At 38.9% G+C, this 27,499-nt stretch overlaps 1 protein-coding gene across 6 annotated transcripts in view; it reads right to left on the minus strand.

The window, feature by feature from the left end:
- Nucleotides 1–27,499, minus strand: part of RYR2 (ryanodine receptor 2) — a 750,192-nt gene that overhangs the window by 409,711 nt on the left and 312,982 nt on the right. For 5 of the 6 annotated variants that reach the window (XM_049868552.1, XM_049868551.1, XM_049868550.1 and 2 more), the window contains 5 exons: nt 20,289–20,363; nt 17,002–17,080; nt 15,698–15,810; nt 5,738–5,843; nt 4,708–4,804 (listed from right to left, as the gene is read on the minus strand). In XM_049868552.1, the coding sequence (XP_049724509.1) occupies nt 4,708–4,804; nt 5,738–5,843; nt 15,698–15,810; nt 17,002–17,080; nt 20,289–20,363 (470 nt within the window). The remainder of the gene's footprint in view (nt 1–4,707; nt 4,805–5,737; nt 5,844–15,697; nt 15,811–17,001; nt 17,081–20,288; nt 20,364–27,499) is intronic. The other variant, XM_049868553.1, reaches the window with a different exon arrangement.

Raw genomic sequence — 27,499 nt, forward strand, 5'->3', positions numbered from 1 at the left:
TCTTCCTAGAAAATTTTGGGAAATTAAAAATAAAAAAAGTAATCTCAATGCTATACGTCCCAAGCATGTCAGAATTCAATCAACATGGGCAGGAGGTACGGGAGAAGTACATATTTAGTTTAACTTTGATAGGCACCCGGTGCAGGCTTTCATTCTAAGAGTTTTATTAATCTGATTATGAGGATTCATAGGTAACCCTGTACACACACAAACTTAAATGTGAAGAGGAAGTTGAAAGATAACTACTAGTATTCAGAGTTAAAAACCCATCATTGAACTGTATTCTCAGTGCCTACCATTGCAGTTATGCGTGCCCAATAATTGTCAATGGCACCAGGAATGTAGAGATTGACAAACCCACTTAGGAACACAGCATTTATGACCAAAACGTTCCTAATTACTTTGAAGAAACGGTCACTCCTACTCATCTCCTTAATCATTTCCACTACTTCTTTACAACAAAAATCTGATCTGACTCTTGCTATTTAGCTTTAACGACATGATACAATGAATGAGGAGAGCCAGCTCAAAATTAAGCAAAGAGCTAAGAGGTAAAAGAAAATATTATATATTTCCTTGGACCGTTTCCAGCTTTCAGACTATCAGCCAAAAATCAAATTATTTTGTACTGCTTTTTTATCGACTCGACAGCAGTGGGTTTTTTTTTTTTCAATTAATCAAAATATATTGTTTTAGGTCATCATTACATGTTTCTCCCCCATTGCAGATTCATAACAATAAAAGGGATGCGGCTTCCAGCTGAGCTGTACCACACCTCACCCCAGTTCCCCAGGGCACTGGCACTTAGGTGGGTGTAGAGAGAGATTTAAAAATGTCTGCACAACGACAGTAACACGATTTGAAATAATAAAGTTACACATAAACTTAATATTTAAGGAATTATTTTATCATTATATGCAAATAATTGTTCAACCTCACTACCTAATGAAGACAAATATAACTCTTCTTTCTTAAACAGCATCCCTTAGGCTCTATGTGGCTTTTTCTGACTCATTTTCTCCCTGAAGTCATGATCGGACATCCATTCTAACCTAATTTCACCAGTGTAAACAGATCTGAATATACATTGAGATTAAACTGATAGAGCAATCTCAACATAAATTCAAGAAAAAAAAATCCTTGCCAGGGGCTGGCTTCAACATGTACACGATGGCAGGGTGGGTTCAGAAAAATATTAAAGTATCTTTGAAATTTCCCCTAGTTTTCTCTGCCATAAGAGCCAGCTTTCTAAAGAATTGGGAGTCCCTGGGTAGTGGCACAGTTGTTCAAGTGCTCGGCTGCTAGCTGAAAGGTCTGCAGTTTGAGCCCACCAGCTGCTCTATGGGAGAAAGATAGAGCAGTCTGCTTCCATAAAGATTTCACCCTTTGAAACCCCATGGGGCAGTCCTACTCTGTCCTATAGGGTTGTTATGAGTTGGAATCAACTGGACAGCAATGGGTTTTGGGGTTTTTTTGGGGGGTAGTGCAAACAGATAAAGCACTCAGCTGCTAACCAAAATGTTTGAAGTTCAAGGCCAAGAAAGGTCTGGTGATCTACTTCTGAACAACCAGCCACTGAAAACCCTATGGAACTATAAGACATAAAATGATACTCATGAAGAAAGTGTTTATTAGCTCAAGAGACTAAATGGGCAGCTCCCGTCCAGAGGTGAGATGAGAAGGCAAAAAGGGACAGGAACTGGTTGAACGAACAGGGGAAATCCAGGGTGGAAAAGAGGAGTGTGCTGTCATGTTATAGGGAGAGCAACTAGGGTCACATAGCAATGTGCGTATAAATTTTTGTATGAGGGAAAAAGAAAGAAAATCCTATGGAGCACAGTTCTACTCTGATACATATGGGGTTGCCATGAATTGGAGTCAACTCGACAGCAATAAGTTTACTGGTATCTAAGGAATCAGCAGGAAACCCACTCTGTAAGTGCCATGTTCAGTAAAGCACCTAACACACGAATTCTCTAATGCCCAGGAGAGGTGGAAAATGGTAGTCATTGCCAGTGTAAGAAATCTGGATCTATCACTTAACCTCAGACCCTGGATATTCTCACTCGAAAATGAAAATATCAACCTACTAAAACAAAACTATGTCCAACCATCTCTGGCTTCTAAGCCTTAGCAAGAACCAGGATCCTTTCCCCACTACACACTTATCTTACATTTGCTTCAAAAGAATAGAGGATTTTCTGTGACACAGTTTTGCCTCTCTTCCTGCAAAGGCTATGCTCTACCATACTTTCTTCCACATGTTTTTTGTATGAAGTATTTTACAAGCATTTTCTCACTTAACCTTTTATAACAACCCTATGAAGTAGGAGTCCATACTTACGCTGCATTTTACAGATGGGAAAACTGATATTTATAGAGATTAAGTCACTTGTATAAATCATACAGCTAGTAAGCAGCAAAGCCAAGGTCCAAACGCAGGTCTGCCTAGCTTAGGGCCCTTTCCGTTCACTATAAATCTCTACAGTGCCTGTAGAAAGAGCTAGAAGAGCTCTAAGAATCATTTGGACTTTCATTTAACAAATCAGGGACTGAAGACCCAAAAGGTACTTTTTCCCTAACTCTTTATGACTACATCACAGCATTTAATTCTCCTTTGGCTTCCCTGACTAATTTCCCTGGTTCTCCATTTAACTCTCATTCTGACTACTGTGCTGACTCTTCTATCCACATCTTAAATACCAGCGTTCATTAGGATACCATCCTAAGCCCTCCTCCCTGGTGAGTCCATTCCAGTGCTTTGCAACCTTATGGAAACTAGGCCCAAACGCATAAACAGACCCCCATAATTACTGCTTCTCCCTCTCCATCTGAGTGAACTTATTATGTACTCCCATTCTTTCAACTACCTCTGATGTGTTTGCAATTTATATCCAACGTAAGCTTGTTCTAAAATTTAGAAATCCCAATTTCCGTCTTGATGTTCCATGGAACCTCTATACTTACCTGTGTCCAAAATCTTCCTCAGTCTTTCCTGCCAACTATGCACGCTCTCCTGCAATGCTTAGCACCATCTGTCTTCACTCAAGTCAAACATCAGGTTTGCCCTGATTTGACACATTTTCTCACAGTCCACATCCGGTCCATCCCTAATCCAGTCAATTTTCCAAAAATGTCTCTAATGTACAGAGGCTTCTCCTTTCAGAGGGCCACTATCCCAAATAAGATTTTCGTCTTCCAGCATATAAGCCACTACAGTCACCTTCTAATTGATTACCCTGATTCAGGCTCTCCCCACCAGCAATCTAAGCCACTTATAACGATCAGAGCTGTTATTTTAAGAGAGATCTGACCATTTTTCCCCATCCCTACACCCCTTCCTAACTACCTCAGAGCAAAAGCCAGGCCACAGGAATGGCACTGAGGAACCTTTAAAAGCTGATCTTACCTAGATGCCAACTTTTCCTCCATTTGCCACTGAATCCAGAACAAGCCAGTGCTGTCGAGTCGATTCCAACTCATAGTGACCCTATAAAACAGAGTAGAACTGCCCCATAGAGTTTCCAAGGAGCACCTGGCAGATTTGAACTGCAGACCCTTTGGTTAGCAGCCGTAGCACTTAACCACTTTGCCACTGAAGTCACTCTGAAATACTTGCTATACCCAGAGTATGCTGCTGTCCCTCTGGGCCTTAAATTCCCTGCTGTTTGGAATTACTTCCCCCAACCGCCTTTTGAAATTCCCTGCATCTTTGTATGCACATGCTATTAACACTATAAATAACTTCTTCCTAACCTCCTAAAAGTGCATTTTTAGCTAAGGGATTTTACCAGGCTCTGTATTTCACTCTTTACCGTAAACCACACCAGGCGGATGAGAGAGATAAGACCCAGATAAGACCCAGGTCCTCTGACTGCCAGACAGTCTCAAAGCAACTATCCCCGAAGTTGGACAGCTAGTTAAGAAAAAAAAAGTTAAGTGATAATTAAATTTCTAAATTTTCCCTATAACCTTTTATTGCATTGTGTGAATAAATATGCATTCAATAATAGTTACCTAAACGTACGTGTTAATACTATGAGAAATGCCCACTGAAACGGTTAAAGACACTGTAACGATCACCCACACCTATGTCTTCTCTCACTGTAATCTCTTATTTACACATTCATTTTACTAAATTCAATTAATCCATGAAGCAAAGCAGTAACAATCAAAGCATCTTATATATTTTTATGGCTTTGTAATATTTGTGCACTTTTCCCCAGTGGACCCAGATAATTTTCATTTGGGCCCAGTGCCAAATAACGTTAACGTGGGAGAGGTAGTCTATCAAATAATATATTAGGGGAAGTGGTCTCCTTTATTATCTATGTAAATAAATGAAGTAATAGAAAAAGGTCCAGAAATTTTGGCCAATTTGAGAACTCTGACATTAAAACTGAACATCCTAGAAAGAATTAATCAAAACTAATGAACATTCAATGAAGTTTTAAGCAGTTTAATTTAACGTGTTCAATGTTTTTGAATGTGTGTTGTCAGCTCTTCTATTGACACGTAATGAAAACAGAACATGAGAAAGAACTTTGAAGGAGGCCAACAAATGAGTCACTTTCATGAACAGAAGAACGTTAAAACGTTAGCAGCCCACTTACTATTACGCTAATGCCCTGAACAGACGTAGGCATAATTTAAAAACCACATTAAGGCAAAGAACCACATGGTTCACAACCTGGGCTCAATACCAACCTCCGCTGCTCTTCCCCATGGTCCCCTGCGGGAACCGTGAGGCATTCGTCCATGTGTCCATGCAGCAGCCGGAGAACGTCACCACCAATCAGATACCCTAGAAGGAGGAGAAGTCATTTATGATTACAGCCGGAGGTCATCTGGCCCCATCTTCTGTTTTCATAGACAGATACCCAGAAGTCTAGCGAGACTAAAGTCACTTGCCAAGGTCACAGAGATAGATGGTGCCAGGTGCCGCATCTGAGCCCTGCACTCCTGAGCCCCGTTGTCAGTGATGCTTCCAATAGAATACATGACTCGACTCCCATAAAGTCCTTCAGTAAAGATATAAAATTGCTTGTGCTCAGATTTGAATCTACCTAAGTTAGAACAGGTAAGTTCAACTCTGAGCCTATGAACTTTTATATTTTTAATGGAGGATTTTATAGAATAAGGAGTCCCTGGGTGGTGCAAATGGTTAACATACTGGCTGCAAACCAAAAGGTTGGAGGTTTGAGTCCACCCAGAGGCACCTTGGAAGAAAGTCTTGGCAACGTAGTTCTGAAAAATCATCCACTGGAAACCCAACAGGGCACAGTTCTACTCTGACACGTACCAGGTCACCACGAGTCAAAATCAACTCACTGGCAACTGATTTAAGTTTGAATAATTTGCCCTCAAAACCCTGCTGTACAAATAGTGTTGTGATGGAGCCATAAGGCACCAACAACAGAGGATGAAAAATCTTAACGTTAGTCTGACTGAGCATTACCCCGAGACCAAAAATTTGTAGAAAACAACACCTAGAAAGTAAACCCAAAACACACACAGGTAAGCTAAAGATGAGAATAACATAAAAATAAGGAAAGAGAAATCAATACAAACATCACTTTTTGACAGCAATTTAAATGAGATTTTTAACTGTATCTGCATTACAGAATATTTTGACACAAACAAGCCTTAATTAACCACCAGCTCATTATTACAATCCCAAAAATGACTATCAACTTTTCATCAAGGAAGGGCGTATTAATTAGAGTGGAGGCTTTACCTTGGGCGGCTTCACTTCCTGAGCTGATAGGGGCCACGCTCCAGAGGGTCTGCTGGAAGGCGGCATCCACCTGCAAGCTGCCGTTGCCGTTGCCGTAGGACAGGTGCTATATATGAGAGGTAAAAGGAGGCGTCACTTCAGTCTCTGACAAGCCTTAATACTGAAGGGCTCTGGCCGCTCAAACGTAACAACACAGAATTGGAAATGTCCATAAAGAATATCTGTTTCAATGCTGTCATTCAAAAATTAATATGCTAGTAGGAAAAGAGTAATAGTCCTGTTTGAGGTTAAGAATTTTTCCGTTTCATTTCAAGAGTTACTAACTTAAATCTTATGTATCACAGAATGAAGTGTTGCCTGGTCCTGCACCATCCTCACAATTGTTGCTATGTTTGAGCTCATTGTTGCAGCCACTGTGTCAATCCATCTCGTTGAGAGTCTCACTCTTTTCCGCTGAACCTCTGTTTTACCATACATGATGTCCTTCTCCAGCAACTGGTCTCTCCTGATAACACGTCCAAAGTAAGCGAGACAAAGTCTCACCATCCTTGCTTCTAAGTACCATTCTGGCTATACCTCCTCTAGGACAGATTTGTTCATTCTTCTGGTAGTCTATGGTATATTCAATATTCTTCGGCAGCACCACAATACAAATGCATCTTCGGTCTTCCTTTTTCATTGTCTGGCTTTACCATGCAGCAAACCAAATGGAACCCATTGCTACTGAGTCAATTCCGACTCACAGTGACCCACAGGGTTTCCGAGGAGCGCCTGGTGGATTCGAACTGCTGATCGTTTGGTCAGCGGCCATAGCTCTTAACCACTGTGCCACCATGAGGCATGAAAAGACCACAGCTTCAATCAGGTACATCTTAGTCCTCCAAGTGATATCTTTGCTAACACTTGAAATAGGTCTTTTGCAGCAGATTTGCCCCATGCGATAATACGTCATTTGATTTCTTGACTGCTGCTTCCATGGTCATTGATTGTTGATCCAAGAAGAATGAAATCATTGAGTTCAATTTCTTTGCCATTTATCCATGAAGTTGTTTATTGATCCAGTTGTAAGGATTTTCATTTTCTTTAGGTTCAGATGTAATCCATACTTAAGGCAATAGTCTTCTACCTTCATCAGTAAGTGCTTCAAGTCCTCTTCACTTTCAGTAAGCAAGGTTTTAGCAGCTGCATATCTCAGGTCGTTAATGAGTATTCCTCTAGTCCTGATGCTGAGTTTTTCATATAGCCCAGCTTCTCAGATTATTTGTTCAGCATATATACTGAATAAGTAAGGTGAAAGAGTACAACCCTTCCACACATCTTTTCCACTTCTAAACCACTCAGTATCCCCATGCTCTGTTTGAACAATTCCCTCTTGATTCATGTACAGGTTCCACATGAGCACAATTAAGTATTTTGGAATTCTTAGAAATGTTATCCATAATTTGTCACAATCCATAGAGTTGGATGCCTTCGCATAGTCAATAAAACACAGGTAAATATCTTTCTGGTATTTTCTGCTTTCAGCCAAGATCATACGACAACAGCAAGGGTAGGTCTTGTTCCTCTTCTTCTGAATCCAGCTTACAAAGTAGCCATTAGATGGCGCTATTTCCCAGTAGGTATCTAAAACCAGGCTAACAAATTTCCTCCACAATTCAGGCATTAGAAGTTTAAATTTTCCTTCTTAAAAATATAAATTTATTAAAATAATATCACATTTCACATCACTGAATGCCAAATGATAACTAAAGAAAAGCTATGGAGCACAACCAAATGCCTACATATCTGATTAATCACTCTTAGGCTGTCTCCAGAATTTTAAACATGCATAGAACCACCACCTGTTTTCTTGGAGTCTTCTCAGTTAATATTGCCAATATCCCTGTCATGTTTTTGTAATGCTTTTCCAACATGGATGACAGCCTAGGCTTTTCAAGACTTCATTCACACCATGACTTTCCCAGGACTCAGGCCATCCTAGTTAGACAGAGGTCAGTCACAGCATGAAATAGTCACCCTTGTTGTCTTCCACAGGCTTTCCAAACCCTAAAGGTCTCTTTTGCCTAAATATGCTATTCTCGAGTCACCCGCAGGCACAGGTATTTCACTCTCTTTCTCTTAAAACCAAAACTGAAGAAATTCTGGACATTGTGACATGTTTGCGTTTATTTTATTAGTAACTTTTCCAACCAGGAAGTTTAAAAGTTTACCAGTTAATACATCGTATCCAGCAATAATTCACTCTTAATCCTTTCCTTATCTCAACTGCTGTCTGCTTTTTTTTTTTAATTTATTGTGCTTTAAGTGAAAGTTTACAAATCGAGTCAGTCTCTCCTACAAAAGCTTATACACCCCTTGCTATGTACTCCTAGCGGCTCTTCCGCTAATCAGACAGCACACTCCTCCACCCTGTATTCTCTGTGTCCATTCAGCCAGCTCCTTTTCCCCCTCTGCCTTCTCATCTTGCCTCCGGACAGGAGCTGCCCACATAGTCTCATGTATCTACTTGAGTCAAGAAGCTCACTCCTCATCATATCATTTTCTGTCTTATAGTTCAGTCCAACTGTCTGAAGAGTTGGCTTCAGGAATGGTTCCAGTCTTGGGCTAACAAAGGGTCTGGGGACTGCTGTCTGCTTTTTCACAACTTCTCCTTCACCTCAACCTTGTCACTCTTAAGCATAATCCCAGCCTAGGTTCCTTTATTGACTAAATTTGCTTCCCCGATGTACTAAATTCTTCTATGATTTACAAATAAATCACACCCCATCTGCTTCCACAAAACAGGCATCAGACATTTTCTTTATAGCAATTATTGCACAATGTAAATATTTGGTTTATTTATTTTCCTTTTCCTTCTTGTTCTAGTAAGCTGCCAGAAAGCAGGTTCGAAACTGCATCCCTAGCATCTAACAGTGTTTTTCAGTAAACAAAGATCTTCAAAAGTCAACCAACCTTTAAAAATAAAGTACCATAAACATTACTCTATAAATATTCCTATATCAATGACCTGAGCTAAATACAACAGGAAAAAAAAAAAAAACTGTAAAACAATATGAATTTTACCAAACCATCAATAATAAATAAATAAAATATGGTTGCTTTTTTATTTTTGAAGAGCATATCATGTCGTATTATGATAAATATGACATACCTACATATAGATATGATAAATATGACCTATATTATCATCATTTGTTAATTCATCAAAGGTTCACTGAATGTACGACACATAAAACATCAAGCTAAATATTAACAGAACATGTTCCCTATCCCAAGGGGACTTACATGTTAGGAGAGACGGAAAACATATTTGCTAAATGCTCTGAGTCAGTAGATACAAAGTGTTTCAAGAATTGCAATCAAAGTGCTACAGGAATTGAAAAGGAAACACTTCCTCCAGCACTAATCAGACAAGCGTTCCTTGCACTGCTCCTTGAGGCTCGAGGGGCTTCTCCACAGGTAGAGATGTGGTTTCTTCACCTGAGATGAGGGGCTGGAGGGAGCCAGGAGGATCCTTGGGCCTAGATCTCACAGTCACGTATTGGAGGCACTCTCCCCACGTAAGTTTGTACGTTAGATTTGGGTATGTGACTTAATAATGCGCATGGGTTGGGTGTAAACATCTAACCCGGTTTGGGAATTTTCAGTTTTAATACGCCAAGAGCCTTGTCAGTAGAAACGGCCCGGCCTCCCTAGCTCTCGAAAGACTACTAAGGGGAAGAGCATGGAGAGGAAAAGAGTATAATCAAAGAGACAGAGAAATGAGGACAATACAGAACAGCAGCGAGTTTAGTCTTTGGGGCTCACAGGATAAAGTGAGCAGCAGAGGAAGAAACAGGCCTTCAGACAAAGGCTGGTGCCAGACCAAAGACCTTAACCTTTGGGCAAAGAGGAGCCACCTCAGTGACAAAACAATGGGAGTGCACTTTAAAATGCAATTTTTACATCACCTCTAACCCTAAAGATAAATCATAGAAAATAAATGTGAGAGAACCATAAAATTATGAAAAATTCGGTCTGTTGGACAAAGTCCTCCAAATATCCTTAATATCGTATTCAAAAAAACTACAGCCATATAAAATTATCTATTTATTTAATGTCCACTATTTTATTCTAAAATTAAGTATTCTCTGGTCATAAATCCATTGGACACTCCTATTTAATTTTGCTACGTAAATATCAAAAGTAAGTCTATTTAAGACACCCTTCAAGTCATACCTGTGGTATTAGATATTCAGAATGCAAACACATTTGTAATTACTGAAACTAAGATAATTCGTTCTTAAAGAAAAAAAAAAAATGTCAGAAGCTGGCAGTCTGCCTTAGACTGAAAGATCTAAAAAGAGTAGAATTTACACAATAATCTGGTGGCATCAGACCATGAGCAGCAGTGGTGCAGGGGCTTTGGGCAGGAGGGATCTCCTTGATCCTGGAGGCAATGATTCTCAAGCTCTAATACGCATACAAATCATCTGGGGACCTAATTTTAAAATGTAGATTCTGATACAGAAGGAGTCGGGTGGGACAACCAACGCTGCTGGCCCAAGAATCGTGTTTGGAGTAAGCAGGCATTCTATGGCAAAAGCACAAAATCTCAGAAACAGAAGGGACATTGTAAGTTGTATGCCAGGAGTTCTTAACCTGGAGATCACAGAACTGGATTTCCAATATCTTTGGCTCCCTTTGTAATCCTATGTACTTCTTTTATGCATTTTAAAATACAATTATGACAAGGGGTCCATAAGTTTTACCAGATGGCCAAAGAGGTCCATGGCACAAAAATTGTTCTGTATGCTTTACCTTGTTTTGTTCAGTTTGAAATAGATTTACAGTAAGTAAATCTACCTACTTGACCAGTTTTCTCTATTATAAATTGTGTATTTCTCTAACACTTAAACAGCTTTGATAAAGCTTTCTTTCAAAGCGAAAAAAAAAAAAATTTTTAGTTCTAAGAGGGGAAAAGGAATATTTTTTCCATTTGGATATTCCTGAAAAGAAGATTAAGACATTCTTTCATATTAGAATATAAAACAGAAAGATGAGGAAAGATATTATTTAGATGAGTAGTTCTGAATATGGTTAGACAGGAGACCCTATATTCCTAGGAAACCGTACACAGATATCCAGTTATGAAGCAGACAAGGGTGGAGCTACCCTACAGGGAGCCTGGAGAAAAAGCAGCTTTGGTGTAGAACACAGCACCCTCTCTCTTCCATCCATGAGGCACCTCCACAAACCAAAGGGTAAAAACCAATCATTTAAATCAGTTTTAATTAATTTAGCCTTCCAAGAGTTGTAAGCTTTATTAGTATACCAAATATACACAACAAGATCATTTGGCCTTACCTTAATCATCATTAGTGAAGGAAAAAAATGGACCAAAGGTCTATAGGAATCATTGACTAAAACAATGTAAAATCAATAACCAGTAATGCTCAGAGTTTTCTAGTAATTAAAAAGTTAACTTTTTTTCAGCCAATTTTTAATTTATTTTAAACCAGATCAGCTTCTTCTTAAAATATGAACTTTGCTTTCACATAATACAGCTTCATTTAAAAACAAAAAAAAATTTTTATTTTCTTTTAAATATCTGCAGTGTCTTCAATCATCCTTAATTGGCACATATCTCACAGGTAAAGTGTGTTAATTTTTATGAGCTATTTTATTCACAGAATTTAGAGCCTTGCTTGGATTAAATTTAGAGCCTTGCTTGGATTAAAGCATTCAATCCTCACCACAACCCTGTGAGTTCAGTTCTTTATTATCCCCATACTGCAGATAAAGAAACTGAGGGTTTACAGAGGTTATGTGGTTGGCCCAGGTTTAGACATAGGAATTGGTGGCCTGGGCTTCGCATTCAAGCAGGGACTCCAGAGCTTAAACTTTTAACCACTGAGCTATGGGGTGCAAACCGCTGCCACTGTTCATGAAATCGAATAAAATAGCTCTATGCTAGCAAATCTAGCCTGATTAGCATCACACTCTAATCTGTTGATCTCACTCAGATAAATGTGGTAATAACAAATACATATACAGCCCGTTTTTAGTTATTCAGGAATTTATTATTAGTTATGGATTACTCCAACAGCCTCGTTCTATTCCCAAGTCCTTTTACTACCTCAGTTCTTGCCCTTTCATGGTTCTCTAGACCCTTCTCACTAAGTCCACCACACAGGTCTTTGAATCCAACACTGCATCCTATTTACCTACTGGAAATGAGATAAAATCTGACAGCAATGTTTTTGGGGTTTTTTTGGTACACCTATTAAGGAGCCCTGGTGGTACAGTGGTTAGTGTTCAGCTGCTAACCAAAAGGTCAACAGTGCAAATCCACCAGCTGCTCCTTGAAAACCCCATGGGGTGACTCTACTCTGTCCTACAGGGTTACTATGAGTCAGAATTGACTTGACAGAAGCAGTTTCTGTATTTTGTGTTTGTTTTTTTTTTTTAATACTTATAAAGGAGACCTGGTGGTACAGTGGTTAAGTGCTCAGCTGCTAACCAAAAGTTCAGGGGTTCGTACCCACCAGCAGCTCTGTGGGAGAAAGATGTGCCGGTCTGCTTCTGTAAAGATCACAGCCTTGGAAACCCCGTGGGGCAGTTCTACTCTGTCTTCTATGTGTCTGAATCAACTCCTTGGCAGTGGAATAGCTATAGGTAAGGAGCCCAGGTGGCGCAGTGGTTAAAGCATTCGGCTGCTTACCAAAAGGTCGGCAGTTTGAACCCACCAGCCCCTCTGGGCGGGGGACAGGGGGTGAGATATGGCAGCCTGCTCCTGTAAAGAAATAGCCTTGAAAACCCTATGGGGCAGTTCTACTCTGTCCTATAGGGTCGCTATGAGTCAGAATCAACTTGACAGCAACAGAGTTTTTTTATACTTATAGGTAAAGTAGCCCTCTGGCAAAATGGTTAAGCACTGGCTGCTAACCAAAAGCTCAGCAGTTCAAATCCACCAGTTGCTCAGGAAAAGACCTGGTGATCTGCTCTTATAAAGATTACAGCCTAGGAAACCTTATGGGGCAGTTCTGCTCTGTCACATAGGGTCGATAAGAATCGGAATGGACTCAATGGCACACAACAACATTTCCTAAAGGCACTCTCTTTCACATCTCTAACCTATATTATAATAGGCTTATTTACTGTCTTAAGATTTTCTCATAGTTGTACGTATTTTTGGCTTGTTCTTCAAATTAATTCCTTGAGGGCAGAAACCACGTGTAACAAACCTTGGTATTTCCTGTAGTTTCTCCTATATGCTAGGTCCATAGAGAAACAATAAAAATCACTGACTTCATTACCAAATGAGGGGGCAACTTAAACCATCCAGTTGGCCACTGTTTTGCAGCACTATGTAACAGGTTTTCAGGAAAAGCTTCCTTAATACACTGACTAAAATATAGTTTTAAAGTTATTAATGAGTTTTAATTAATCATAAAGTTTACTTCTCCAAAGGTGATAAAAAGAGAATCTGATGTATTATTATTGTTGCTATTACTAGTATTAAAAAAAAACCAGTTGCCATCGAATCGATTCTGACTCAAGGCAACTCCATGTGTATGAGAGTAGAGCTGTGCTCCATAGGGTTTTCAACAGCTGAATTTTGGAAGTAGGTCACCAGGCCCTTCTTCCACGGTATCTCTCAGTATGTTTGAACCACCAACCTTTCAATTAGTAGTCCAGCACTTAACTGTTAGCGCCACACACAGACTCCTATTATTTGTATAAAAAACCTGAAAGCAGCCGCCGTCAAGTCGATTCCGACTTAGAGCAGCCCTATAGGGTGGAGTATAACTGCCCCTTAGAGTTTCTATGAAGTGACTCATGGATTCAAACTAGCCAAACTTTTGGTTAGCAGCACAACTCACCTTAGCTCTTAATCACTGCGCCACCAGGGCTCCTATTTGTATAAACCAAGAAAACCAAACCTGTTGCCGTTGAGTCGATATTGACTCACAGTGACCCTATCGGACAGAGTAGAATTACCCCACAGGGTTTCCAAGGAGCATCTGGTAGATTCAAACTGCCGACCTTTTGGTTAGCAGCCATAGCTTCTTGACCACTATGCCACCAGGGTTTCCTATTTGTATACCCAGAACCCAGTGCCCTCGAGTAGATTCCGACTCATAGCGACCCTATAGGACGGAGTAGAACTGCCCCATAGAGTTTCCAAGGAGCGCCTGGTGGATTCGAACTGCCGACCCTTTGGTTAGCAGCCGTAGCACTTAACCACTACGCCACCAGGGTTTATCCTATTTGTATAAAAGTGTTTTTTAATTCAAAGTATATCCAGATTATCTCATTGCTTCTTCACAATAACCTTGGCGTTAAGAATTATCATTAGCATCATCCCCATTTTACAAACGAGAAAGCCAGAGTTCAGTGAATCATGTGACTTGCTCAGGTAGCTAGTGGCAAAATTGATGTTAGAGGCCAGGGCCTCTGTGAGTTCTCGTTTTACATTCCTTCAGTGCACAATGATGTCATCTATCGAACAAACTCTGCTGTATTGCAAAATGCACAAGTTGTACAACAAAAGAAATGCATCCTTACGCCAAAATCAAAATAAAATATGTGTAGAATTTATATACTGAAAAATGTGCACAAATTATTTCTACTGCTATTGGTTTCCAAGCAGAACTACAACTCAGAATAAACATCTCCTGATCAAAATATGGCACCTTAACATCTCAGCACACAGACCCAGCAAGGGCTTAATGCTTATTTCACAAGCTGACACACATAGTCATACATGTGTGTCCTAAAAATGTGCCCAGTGCCTGTTCCCACCTACACTAGCTGATAAACAAGAGCAGAGAGGCTCCCCAGGCCTCCCGTTGCTATGAAACATTAGACATTCCATTCAATTTAAGAGCTCCCATCAGTCACATGAGCAGTGTTCACCGTTTCCCTGTCTTCATGGTTACTTCTTCACACAAAGAAAGTGAAACAAACTCTCTCTTCCTAGGAATGTTTCAAAATGGGAACTAAATGTGTTAGACAAAAACTGACTTAAAACGCCCTCCGATTCCACTCTATTTCCATGTTTATAGAGAAAGGGGTACCAATCACTTATTTTCAGTAAGTAAAATGATCAGTTACTCACAAATCATATTTTGATGTAGGGCAACAGTAATAACAATTTTCATAATCTGGTGTGTGCCACAACGCTGTATTTTTGAATTTTGTTTCACTCATTATCCACTATGATGTATGGGATTTTTTTTTTAAATGGGGATAGTGATGCAAAGTTTATAATGCTCTCATTTTATATTTATTTATGTTTTCAACTGTTTATCAAAATATATTTTGCACTGACATCCTTCATACTTCATTGCTTTCAATATTTGGCCAACTTTTGTATATAATCATTCTTTTGGAATAATACAATTTCATAAACAAATAAAACTGAAGAGATATATCACCAAAATACAAATATTCAATGATGAAACATACACTTCATTCCATCCTCCATCCCCAAGCTCTACCCTTTGAAACATGCAACATCAATGGCCAGAGCAAACTCTACTTTTTTGATTTCTCCATTCTTAACATGCAAGTGTTTCTCACATAATAATTTGCTTTGATAAATATCAGAATCAGTAGTCACAGCTTCATTATGTTTCCTTTTCACTGGGCACAAAATAAAGACCATGGAATTTTGAATTCTTGATCCGATTGCATTTACATATGATTAATAAAATAATCCAAGAGCCGGCACTATCAATGTCACGAAGATGCCCATGAAGGTCACAAGGAAAGCCCGCCTAAACGAACCCGGTAAGCAACACTTCCACGCACATCACGTTATTCTCCCACCTATTGATAATCCATCGAATAGAGATCCAGGCTTGTTTATAAGCAAGTTTCCTAGACAATTGGCAATCTAAACTTTAAAGAGACAATTTCATTGCCCTGCCATTGGACACTTCACCAAGCACAAATCCTAATTTTTATACTTACCAAGTACCTTTCTGAGGACACGCTCACTAAGATGAGATCATCCCCCACTCGGACTTTCTCTCCTTCTGATCGCTGCTTGGAGGCGGGGTGTATTGTCCACCAACAAGCCTCACCTGTGGGATGATTGAAAAATGAAACATAGAGAAGTACCTCAAATCTATTTCTTTGTCAGTTACTCCAGAATAAAAGGGGGCAATGAAATAAATCTTCGGAATCACTTTCCTAAGACCAAACTCTTCCATGCGCACAAATTTCAGAAACAAAAAGTAATCTCTTGGACCATGAAAATAAAAAAAAAAATTAAGCCAAATTAGCTTAGGATAAGGCATAATGAAATGCAAAGATTCTTCATAGACACAGTTTGTAACATCTTGAGAATGTTGGTGTCTTTCCCCACCCACTAAGCGTTGCTTAAAAAGGATATTTAGGCTAACACAAAACCAACTTCTCTGGTCATGCTGATCTGATAGTGTTCTTTATACAACCACACTGTTCATGCTGCTCTCTGTGATAACATCTAGTGTATTTGCCATTTGATTTTCACAAGAACTTGAGGTTTTGCAATGCTACAATTTTATTATAACAACAACAACAAAAACTCTCAGTACTTTTTGGGATGCTGATTCAAAAAAGATATGCAAAATGTTGTCATCTCTAATTTTACTAAGCTGTCCCTTATGTAAAATGAAAAAAAAGTAAAATGCAAAGTCTTCAGAGCATTGAGAGTAAGAACTTAAGTAAGGACCATTTTTGCCTACTTACATCCTGTGAAAAGATACATGTGTTAATATGTACATTTTTGATTCAAAAATATGTAAATGCATGTCTGTGTGGACAGTTATGTGGCCAAATGCCATGCTGGCAGAGAGATGTAGGAGACTTCCATTTTCTACTTTTTTGTTTGGTTGGTGACATTGAATATGTTACATTTTTAGATTTAAAAATATTTGCAGATGAAGAATAACAACAGAGTTATGCAGTAATACTTCCCGAATTAATCAGTGCAAATGAATATGGATAACACTCAGCATATAGTCAGTACTGATTTTCTATTCAAACCCATAAAAAGAATACAGTTAAAGGCTAGTTTTACCATGCAACTAATTACGTGGGAATGACCAATAGAGACAATATACACTTCTTCCTTCTGCGAGAAATGTTCCTTAGAAAGTCATTCATTTTTTCCTAACTCCATCTGAAGAATATTCATCTGAGGTATCTTCTATCATGTCTCATGACTTGTTCCAACCAATCCCTGCAGGGCTCTCTCTGACTACAAGGCCAATACCTCCCTGGGTGCTCACCTGTTGTGTCTTCTTGCAAACCCACATCGAAGGCCAGTTTATCAGTTGAAGACCGGGAGGTGGACAAACAGGATAAATACTACAAAACAGAGTCAGTGGTTGTCATTAAATGTTCGTAGTCATATCTCTTTCTTGTTCTGCACATAAATTAGTACTCGTCTATCTCTGCTGTATCAGTCCTTTCCTTCAAAGCCAGCACCCAGATTTCTAAGTGTCTGTAAGGCAGAACAACGCTTACACAGCATTCATCAGGAGCGACGTTCTAAAGGAAATGTGGTCTCTTTCCTCTTATCGAAGACTAAAGCGCAGTGCTCTGTCAGTAAAAGAAGAGTGGCTGGGATGTGTTTGCACACCTCTACCTCCATGTGATATTCATGATCATAAGTAAAAGCACAACCTGATCTGACAGTCATCTTCCACCCAAACAGAAATTCGAAAACTATTCACTTTTTTCTCTTAGTTTTGTTTTCATCCAAAAAAAGGTAACCCTTGGGAATCCATCCAGAATTGACTGTGGTGTGTGGTATGTCACACTACAGAGAGTGTTATCATGTGCACGTACATGTACACTTCCCTAACAGAAACCAAACTCTCACAACGCCATCCTCTCTTTGCTTTCTTTTTCCCCTTGGGCTTTCCTAACTCTATATTCTTTGACATAAACTTCAGAATCATTTTCAGGCCAAGTCCTCTACCCTCACCCCAACCTCAAAAACCTTGTTAAGGGTTATAAGAACAGGGACACAAAAATGAATGAGGTATGAGCTCAAAGCATACCACCGTCTACACTGACCAGGTGCCCTGCCGACAAGACTGGGAGCCCTACTCAGAGTCCTGAGAGACAACATTGCGGAGTGAAAAAGCTCAGAGCCCCTACAACACTGAACAACTAGTGCAAAAGCTAGACAATTCCTGCTGTGCAGCAGGGCCCATCCAGCTAAGTAGGTGTATGTAAGTGTGAGAAGGCAGGGGATGTGCAGATCTGGGCACAGATATGTTTGCAACTTAGATGGAAGACAGTTCAATGGGGATATGAAATAAAACTGACCTGAAGAACTCTGATTTTGTCTCTTGACTGCAAAGCACTGGCTCCCTCACTTATTGGAAAGGGGCTTAGATGGTCCCCAAATATGTCTTTAGCCAGTGAGGAGTGTGAATCTGACAGGCAGCCCATGATGATCCCTGAGGGGTGTAGATTTCAGATTTAAACCATTCAACATCTACCTTTGAGAAAAAGTGTCAGCTTTATAACACTCAGACTTCACAGGCAAAAAACATAAGGTGATTCCTACTTATTAAAATCTTCCATAATATTTCTTAATAATATTACAGTACTGGGCAGCATCACTATTAACATACCTTCTGTTCTCTAATATCCACAGCAGCTCTGAGGTAGATACTATCATTATTCCACTAAATGTTAATGGAAGTTCCACAGGGTAAGGACTTGGTCTTACAACTGGAACTAACACCTAGAACAGCGGTGCTAAAAAAGACAGCAGGTCCTCGATATTATTCATTGAATACATGGACAAATGTCCAAATGCAATTACATGCTTAGGGAGGTTCAATGAGGTGTCCAAAGCTATTCAGCAAGTGGCGACGTGAAATTGAATCCAGATCTAACAACCAGTTCAAGGATCTTAGCCCCTTTGCTATGCATAGAGAGTAGTTTTCTTAAAACACTCCTTCGCATTTTATTGTTCAAGTTATTTCATGTGGTTTATGTGCTTTAATTGTTATTGAAATCGAAATTCTTTCTATGTTGGTTTAGTGAATGATTGCTATATACAAAAAAGCTAGTTTTATATATTTGTCTCATATCCAGCCACTTATGAAAGTATTTGGCTTGATTTCATACATTAGCATATTGGTGGAGACTTTCAGAATGACGTAGACAGCAATGATGATAGCGATGACAGAACGAATTCTTGTTTTTGTTTGTTTTAGTTAATTTTTATCAAGAATGGTATCAGTGTACCACAATTAAGTATGATGTTGGCTATTAATTGGACTTTGGTATTCTTTATGATTGAGGAAATAATCACCAATGATTAGTACAAGAGTCTTTATTAGGAATGGGCGTTGAGTTTTACTAAAGACCCTTTTCAGCACTTGATAAAATGATCATGATTTTTCTTATTTGACTTATGTGATGTAGCACATTAATGGAAATGATATTAAGCCATCATTAAAATCAGATCTACACTTTTCCTATACTTCTTTTCCTATACTGTTGAATTCCATTAACCAGCCCTTTAAATCAGATTTTCACATCAATATTCATAATTCACTGGGTTTTTTTAATTCATAATTGAGATCCATAATTATTTTTGTGTGTGTGTGTGAGCTTGTTGAATACTGGTATTGAGGCTATGTTTAGTCTCCTGCTTTGAAACATGTTATATAATATAGGAATTATCTCATCCTCAAAAGTTTAATAGAACAATAAAAAAAAAGAATAAAGAATGATCAATTATATTATACCTCTAGACATCTGAACATCATGTAGCCACTAAAATTATATTGAAGGAGAATTTAAATATCATTGAAAAACTGCTTATGCTATGATAATATGTAAAAAAAAAAAATCAGAATATAATTTTGGTTTCGTAAAAAGATCTCAATTATGTAAAAAAAATTAAGAAGAGAAAAAAAATTGAAAACATTTTTAGAAGTTCCAAATTAGGTTTTCTCTCTTCAATGTGATCATAAAGAATTTTCTTCTTTTATTTCTAAATCTTAATAGAATGAATATCTATGGCTTTTATAATTTAAACAAGCATTTAAAAGAATTGAATAAAACTATTATAAATATATGGAAAGCAGAGAATGAGAAAATTGTTCTTGTAAGAAGCCTGGTAGGTAATTAGGTGAAATAAGGAACTGATTCTGAAAAAGAAAAAGGACATCTAGTTAAGGAAAAAAAAAAAAAAAAAAAGTTGGTGGAAATGACAGGGGAGTTCACAGGTAGATTTTATTTTTTAATCTTATCTTTCAGTAAGGATGCTTTAGTTCTCTAATGAAATGACTAAAATAAAATGAAATTTTTAAAAGTTTAACTGTCATTCCTCTCTCCTCTAAAATTAGTCCATCCAGATATTACACTTAGGAACAATAGAACAGAAAGGCCTTAAAAAGTGTTCTAAGTTCACACTCATAGAGAAAATGAAACAGGGTACAAAGAGACTAAATACATACATCCAAGCTTATGAGTGCCATCACTGAAATGCTATTGCCAACACTTCCTGAATGTGCATCTCCAATGCATCAGCAGGTCTACTCACCATGCCACTATAGGAATGGCGTAGCAATATGGCATGTCCATAGAGGAGGGTTCGATGACCACCTCCTTGAGCCGTCTGCATGGAGAGAAGAAAGGGGAAAGAAGAGAAAAACACAAAGTATAAACTTAAGTAAATAACTGCTCTCTTGCTCTCCAGGAACTTTGCTCAGGAAGAAAGAATAAAGTTAAGAGCTATTGCAGACAAGCAAAATGCTGCGGAAAGAAAATTTAAATTGGGATAAAGCTACCAAAGGAACTCCTGTGGGATTAGCATTTGATCCAGTGTTTGAAGACTGAACTTGATTTCAGGAAACAGGGGAGTCACTTCCTGATTTCTCTCTTGCCATTCGGAGCCCTGGTGGCACAGTGGTTAAGAGCTCGGCTTCTAACCAAAAGGTCAGCAGTTCAAATCCACCAGCTGCTCCTTGGAAACCCTATGGGGCAGTTCTACTCTGTCCTATAGGGTCTCTATAAGTCAGAACCAACTCGATGGCACCTAACAACAACAACATCATTCATTCAGATGCCCTACTCTGTCAATTCAATTGGTAAATACTTCCTGTGCTTGTTTCCCATTTTCTTTCTCATTAGCTCAAATCCTTAGCATCTCTCATCTGGGTAAAAGCAATAGCTTCCTAGCTAGTCTTTTTGCCTCCTATCTCTCTTCCACATCACCAGCAAGCTTTCCGTGACACTTAGAATATAATCCCGCCCCTTACAAGAGCATATGAGGTCCTGCTTGACACGGCCCCTACCTTCCTTTCCATCCACACCTCATTTCCTTCCCACTTACTTCACTCTAGCTACTTCTTTCAGTTCCAAAATGTGTCTCACACCTAATTATTTCTGCAGCTGCAAAGGCTGTTCTTAACTGCTTTATCATTTTCCATGTCTCACCTTCAAATGTTACTCTCCAGAAAGGCCTCTTCTGACCTCTAAACAAGGTTGAAAATCCCCTTCTACGCCCTATTTTTTATCACAAACCCTGATGTTTCCTTCATAACACTTATCATAATTTGTAATTATTTATTCGTAGTTTACTTAGCTATCGTCTGTCTTCCCCATTATACTGTAGCTTCCATTGACAGGCACCATGGATACCTTGGTCACCACTATATCCCAGATCTCTAGCAAAATGTCTGGCATGTGCTAAGCACTAAATATATGTTTGTTCAATGAATGAGTATTCCTAAAACGCAAAACTGATCATATCACCTCCAGGCTTCAAACTGTTTCATACATCTAATTGCTTATAGAATCGGGTCCACACTCTTATATGAAAAAGGGAAGACTTTCCCAAGTGTTCGCCTACCTGAAACTCACCTGGAGAAAAAAAACATAGGTTCCTGGGCCTTGATATTCTGATACAGTAGGTCAGAGAATTCTCATTTCAAAAATCTCCCAGGTAATACTGATATTACTAGGTTAGGGGCCACATGTTGAGTGATATCAGCATAAAGGACATTTAGTCTCAAACCTTTCTAGCCTCATCCCCCATGACTCTATGTTGCAAACACTTTCACTTCCTTGAATATGCTTGCTGCTTTCATGCTGCCCTGTCCTGGATTATAACCTTCCCTCTATCTTTAGTCTATCTTTAGTCTCCTCGGCCTTACAAACTATTTATGTTTTAAAACTCAGGTTAAGGGCGACCTCCTCCATGAAGCTTCACCTGGCTCCCTGAAAGGATGCTGACAGTTCAAGGTTTACACCTATACTTTGGCTCGATTACTCTACATTGCAATCGCCTTTCTCTCCTTGACCAGACTGTGAGCTTCTCAAGGGCAGTGACCCTGTCCTGACTATCATTTGACGCCGGGTTCTTAGCACAATACCTGGCCACAGGAAGCAATTCAATAAATACTTGCTGAATGACAAATGAATGGATGAGGGGAATCTGTTTCTGGCTGACTGAGAAGTAAGAGTCAAAGCATCATGACATGTCACCTCAAGGTGTTTGAGAAGGAGGAAGGGACTGTGGGATGATGGTATCAGGTTGCCCAGAGAAACATAATGGGAACTATAAAATTAGAGCAGGGTAAGATCATGGGAAGTATAGAGTTTTACACTAAGGAGTTTGTACTTCTCTCTGTAGGAAAAGGAAGTGTAAGATTTTTAGGATGAGAATGATATCGACCTATACTTTACCAAGTACAAATTAAACCTTCTTTACTAAAAGCATATCTTCTCCCTATTATTCCATATAATAGTTCTTAAATTATTTTATTTGTTACGCTTCTGAGACCTCAGAACCATTCTTAAAATGGATATTAAAAACCATTACAAAAAAGAAAAGGTACTTTTTCACATTCTGAAAGAAAAGGGGAAAACCTACTTTACAAAATTATATTCCTTCAGAGAATGAGGCTATCTCTAGAGTGTACTTATATTTTCCATAATACATTTGATTCATTGTGTCCGAGACAAATTTTATTGTCCTTGTTTGGTCTGGATTATTTTGATGGAGGCTTATCTTATCATATCAGATTTAAGTCCCAAAGCTATAAAATCCAGCTGAACTTTAATAATACTCGACAGTCACACCGCTCAAAACAGATTTTTTAAAATGAACGACGATGCCTTAGATTTAACCTAAAAGTACTAAGCGCTCCTTTTACTCTAAACTTTTGCCTATGCATTCCACACACACACATAGTATATACAGGTGTATGTGTGTATACATATCTGTGTGTACACACACACCAAACCAAACCAAACCATTGCTGTCAAGCCAATTCCAACTCATGGCAACCCCACGTGTTGCATAGTAGAGCTGTGCTCCACAGGGTTTTCAAGGCTGTGATCTTTCGGAAGTAGATTGCCAGGCCTTTCTTCTGAGGCACCCCGGGTGGGTTTGAACCACCAATCCCTTAGTTAGTAGCCAAGCACTGAGCCACTTCCACCACCCAGGGTGTGTGTGTCTGTCTCTCTCTCTCTCTATGTATATATATATACATATACACACATATATAATGTTCAAATTGGTTAAGCTAAGAGGAGATCTTTTAGTGTCTGAATCTTCTTTCAGTTATAGATTTTAAGCGATTAGATAATTACAGATTTTACAGTATAGATTTTCTATTTAAATGCTGATTCATGCCACAGATTGAGTTTTAATAGGAGTCTTGTAAAAACCTTCAAATAAGTCATACTAAATCAATTTTCTTACTTAAAAGAACAAGCCATAGTGAATACTAGGCGAATACAATTTCTGTTGCACGGTGTGCAGTATCTTTCCTCTAACCTGTAATATTAAATGATACTACTCGAAGTGGATCTGATTCAGGAAAAATGTGTAATTTCCACTCTTGGACATGGGGGATAACTTGTGCATTCATTCAACAAACATTTATCAGAAGACTTGTGTACGTGAGGTGTATGCCAAGAAGTATCTTGATTCTTTTCTTGTGTCAATTTTCTTTTTAAGCTTGACCTGATCTTTGCTTTAATTTAATCCAACAAATATTTACGGACTCCCTCTGATATACCAAACTTTATCAGAATAGTCGTACCACCTAGCCACTTCTAGGGTTATTCCTTCAGCTTCTACAACACCCCACCTTAGGTGGACTACAGGACTGCCGAAGAGCAATTTCAATTAAACAAAAGGCTATCATTGCTTGGCAATATATCATTAAGAGGAGTAATTCAGTACCTGGAATAAGAGATCCATTTTCCCTCTAAATCCCCCAAACCTAAAACTAAGCACCCTGAAACAACCACATTAAGATACATGGATCTGGCCAGGGCCAACTAAATGAGAGTCCATCAAGCAAATGGGGCAAGTCTAAGGTTGGCCTGCCTTTCAAGATAACACGTAGGAAAAATGATCTGAGTGTGTTTTAAGTTTACAAAGTAATTGTTCCTTGGGATCTAGGACTCTCATAAACTAAGTGTTTTTAATTGCACAAATTAAAGGACAATTAGGAAATTAAATTTTACATAACACAAATAAACCTTCAATGCACTTTAATGCCATCTATACTTTAAATAGTCTTGCTAATTCTCCAGTAAAGAATATTAGGATGAAAGAAACACTCTTTCCTATTCATTTGAAAAACATTTATCGGTAGGCCACCGTGTGAGCCACAGGGCACGAGGTGCCAAGGATATTATACAAAAAGCTCCCGAACTGTGTTCCTCTGCCTTATGAATGAGGGTTTTCTCTGAAAACTCTGATTATTCATTCATTTGAGAAATATTTACTGAGTCCCATGTAATTTCCTTCAAAATATTGGCATACTAGTAGCAAAGAAACAGAGGTTTAAAAGTTATACCTTCGTCTATTTCCGACACCTCCAACTATTTGAAGAAGAAGCACGTCCTTTTAGAAAACTATTATTTGGACTTACATGTCTTTCAAGGAAACTCCTAAACGTGACACAGGCCCTACCTGACCCTAGAAATGCAGCCTGTCTGCGTACTGCTGCCCTCCTCTAATTGCCTGAGTCTGTGGTGTGGCTGATGAGATGTCCCTGTCCTTCTTCATGACCCTCAGCAGAACTAGAGCCTGAAGAATGCTCTGCTAGACGACTATTGTCTCCTATAGATGACCGGGAATTCCTGGGTTGTGCAAACGGTTAACGCATTTAGCTGCTCACTGAAAGGTTAGAGGTTCAAGTCCACCCACAGCTTCCTTGGAAGAAAGGCCTGCGATCTCCTTTTGAGAAATCAGCCATTGAAAACTCTGTGGAGCACAGTTCAAGTCTGATAAACGAGATCACTATGAGCTGGACCTGACTCAACAGCAACTAGTTATTATAGACAACGGTCTTCTACATCAAGGAAGTGTCTCTCTCTCATAAGAATAAAAAATGAACATTTCTGAACTCTTCACAAACATCTACATTTCTGGCATAGGAGAGCCAAGAATAATAAAAGATTAAATTGACTTCCTGAAAATATCAGTTTAAAAAGTTGTTTTTTTTTTTTTTTTCCTCAGTTCTGTGTATGGGTTTTGTTTCATTACCTCTCAGATAACCAACCGGGTTAATATTCAACAGCTGTGTAAACAAACTCACGAAATATAAGTGGATAAAAATAGCCCAGAGTACATTCTATTTACAAATTAGTTTAGTATCAACTTCCTATTCTTAGGTAGTCCTACGCCTCTGGCTTTCCAGGATCTTGCCAAAAAATATCCAATTAGGGGATGCACTTTGTAGATACTTCTATGGCAACATTTATTTAGAATATTATGCTGTCAGAGAACATAATTTATTTATCTGTTATTCCTATCTGTGGAGAAAGAGGCCAGTTGAGTCATTCTAGCTACATTTAAGGTATTACTATTGTAGCCATGGTGACACAATAGTTAAGAGCTTGGCTGCTAACCAGAAGGTTGACAGTTCGAACCCACCACCTGCTCCTTGGAAACCCCATGGAGCAGTTCTACTCTGTCCTATAGGTTCACTATGAGTAGGAATCAACTCGACAGCAATGGGTTTATCATAACTTATCAAGTGGCAGGGACCGAAAGCCACTGGACATGAAACCAGAATAGTAATGACCAACATAAACTAAGGAGATAAAACACATGAAAGTTCCTGGCTCTGTGGTTTTTAAATATACATTTGCTATATATATATATATTTTTTTATATATATATTTACTTACTAATATGCCTATTGTATTATGGCTGAGTAAAGGAATTTAATTTGCTAACTATATAAAATCTAAATACCGTAAGGCCTTCTGTTTTTCTAATCATCTTTTCTGTAGAAAAATGCTATGGTAATCAAACGTAGGACATTTCTTAGGGTCATGATGAGTCGAAATCAACTCGACAGCAATGGGTTTGGTTTGATTTTTGGTATTATGCAAGAGGGTTTTTAAAAAACAAATCAGACTCAATGGAAGAACTTTTCTATATCCCTTGACTTTAAAATACAGCATGCCTTTTAGAAATAAAACAACAGAATCTGAAAAGTAAGCTTATTTTAGACAACACTGAACTAGATCCCCCAAATTAAAAAACGATGAACAACAGAAGGAAATTGTGTTAGAGAATTTTTGTGGTGTTCAGATATTTAAGTAGGGAAGGTTTTAAGTTGACCTTCAAATACTAATAGTAATATGTGAGAAATAGAAAGCTTAGATGCTTTGAGAAGAAAAAGAGAAATACATCTGCAGGCTTTCCTGAGAAGGACTTACTGAGAATGGGAGCAGCGCATAAAGCGCAAGAGCAACAAACGGGTTGCTCAGTCCCACACTTCAGTCTTCCCGTTGGTCCCTGACAGCAGAAGACACTGAAGCAGTCCTGCCATCTTTGAGTAGTGAGTCATACGACAGGATCCCAGCTTCTTAATAATAACAATTACAATCAACTGGCTTCACTGAAAAATTAATGTGTCTGACAAAGCTGGTTGAACGTTGTCAAGACAGTCATTGGCAACAGATAGCTTACTTGTGATGGTGTCTTGACCAAAAGTTTCTGGAGGGAACAGATCAGGCTTATGATGGCACTAACCACTGTTGGAATAAACAAATCTGTCTTGGAGGAAGTACAGCCAGAATGCTTTTCAAAAGCAAGGATGGCGAGACTTTGTCTCACATACTTTGGCCATGTTATCAGGAGGGATCAGTCCTTGGAGAAGGACATCATGCTTGACAAACCAGAGGACCAGCAAAAAAGAGGATAACTCTCAACAAGATAGATTGACACAGTGGCTGCAACAATGGGCTCAAGCATAACAATGATCATGCGAACAGCGCAGGACCAGGAAATGTTTCGTTCTGTTATACACAGGGTCACTGTGAGTCGGAACTGACTCGACGGAACCTAACAACAACAACAACAACAACAACAATCACTGTTTGGTAGTTGCTGAGTGGAGGCAGTCAATGTGCTCAACTGCTAACTGAAAGGCTGGAGGTTCCAGTCCACCCAGAGGCAACACAGAAGAGAGAGCTGGTGATCTACTTCTAAAAAAATCAGCCATTAAAAACTCCATGGAGCACAGTTCTACTCTGACACACATGGGGTCAGCAAGACGGGGAAACTGACTCCACTACAACTGGTTTATTCACTGTTTAGCCCAACAAACAGAAACGGGCTCCCTCAACAAGAAAGCATCCGTCTGCTTCTGGGAAGTTAAACAATGTATTTCCATGGCAGAAACCCAAACTAAATCATGATTGAAAGGTGAAAGCTGCCTGAAATTCAGCATCCTTTTCCTTTTAAGTGGCTTAAATTACTATAATTTCATGCAT

Source organism: Elephas maximus, chromosome 24, assembly GCF_024166365.1.
Source record: "Elephas maximus indicus isolate mEleMax1 chromosome 24, mEleMax1 primary haplotype, whole genome shotgun sequence".
In the NCBI taxonomy this organism is placed as follows: Eukaryota; Metazoa; Chordata; class Mammalia; order Proboscidea; family Elephantidae; genus Elephas; species Elephas maximus.